This window comes from Lycium ferocissimum, chromosome 2, assembly GCF_029784015.1.
Source record: "Lycium ferocissimum isolate CSIRO_LF1 chromosome 2, AGI_CSIRO_Lferr_CH_V1, whole genome shotgun sequence".
Taxonomy (NCBI): Eukaryota; Viridiplantae; Streptophyta; class Magnoliopsida; order Solanales; family Solanaceae; genus Lycium; species Lycium ferocissimum.
In genome coordinates, this window is record NC_081343.1 from 68,070,395 (window position 1) to 68,071,539 (window position 1,145).

The window sequence follows — 1,145 nt, forward strand, 5'->3', positions numbered from 1 at the left end:
TGAGATAGATAACAGAGAGAAACTGAGGACAACTCAGACATCCATTTGAGCATACATACAAAAGAACAGGCACCGATCTTCAGACAGTAGTTCCCAAATGATGATACAGATACTATGGAAATACAACTAGTCTCCTTATCAAAATGTATTAACATAATTAGAACCACTTTGTTTCCGACATTGGAGAATGGTTGCTATGTAGAAAACAAATTACAACCTGGCAATTGCCATATGGCATACCCAAACACTGATATGAGATAATTTTTTGCTAAAATGACTTGAAACATTTCTCCCTCTCACACCATGAAAGAATTTACAATGAGCACTGACGCCAGAAATGTCGTCAAATTATGCATTCAATTAAGATGCACTCAACTATGCTGCTTCGTAGCACAATTTTTTGGTCCCACACGATCAAGAGAACAAAAACAGCATTTCAGGTGATGATTTCTCGAACCAACCAATCCAAACTGGGATATGCAAAGTACAGAATTAGAAAAGATGGGAGAGCAAACACAACGGTGATGAGCATGTACAAGGCCAAGATTGCGGCGCTGGCAGGTATAGCATACATGATGATCAGGAGAAATACGACTACTAGAGGAAACTTGGCTGTCAAATGAACAAAGAAAACAAGAGACTTGCGCAGAGAAGAATGAAGTCTCTCAATAGCAAGAGAACCATTGATGTGATTGTGATCATGGCTCGAGCCTGATGATTCTTGGTGATGAACATACTGTCCCCTTTGTCGGTTAGACTGGCTTGCTGTACTTCCTAGGAACTTTGTACATGATGGCCAGGCTGTCTGATGATGATCCCCACAAGATGAATTATGAGACTTTGTTCTGTCACCGTTCATACTCTCAAGCATCCAGAGAAGAAAGAAGTTCTTACGGGGAAACTTAAGGTTCCCTCTATAAACCAAACGAAGGGATAACATACTGCACCAGGGACAAGCTATAAACAGTGGAAGCTGGAGCGGCAAAGTAGGAAATTTCACAACGGCCCATTGTAATCCTAGGATGCAGTTTTTACAAAGGGTATGGCCACACCATAGAACATAGGGTACGTTTTCAACAATGTTAAAAGATTCCCAGCATATTGGACACTCAAGTCCCTCCTCCCTGCTGGTTATTGAAGAGGTT

General features: G+C 41.0%; 1 protein-coding gene across 1 annotated transcript; it reads right to left on the minus strand.

Annotated features, from left to right (window-relative positions):
• Positions 1-1,144, minus strand: LOC132047893 (uncharacterized; the record flags this gene model as incomplete). Its single annotated transcript, XM_059438870.1, has 1 exon — positions 1-1,144. A coding segment is annotated over one exon (708 nt), but the record flags the coding sequence as incomplete, so codon positions are not given.
• Position 1,145: the final 1 nt, after the last annotated feature.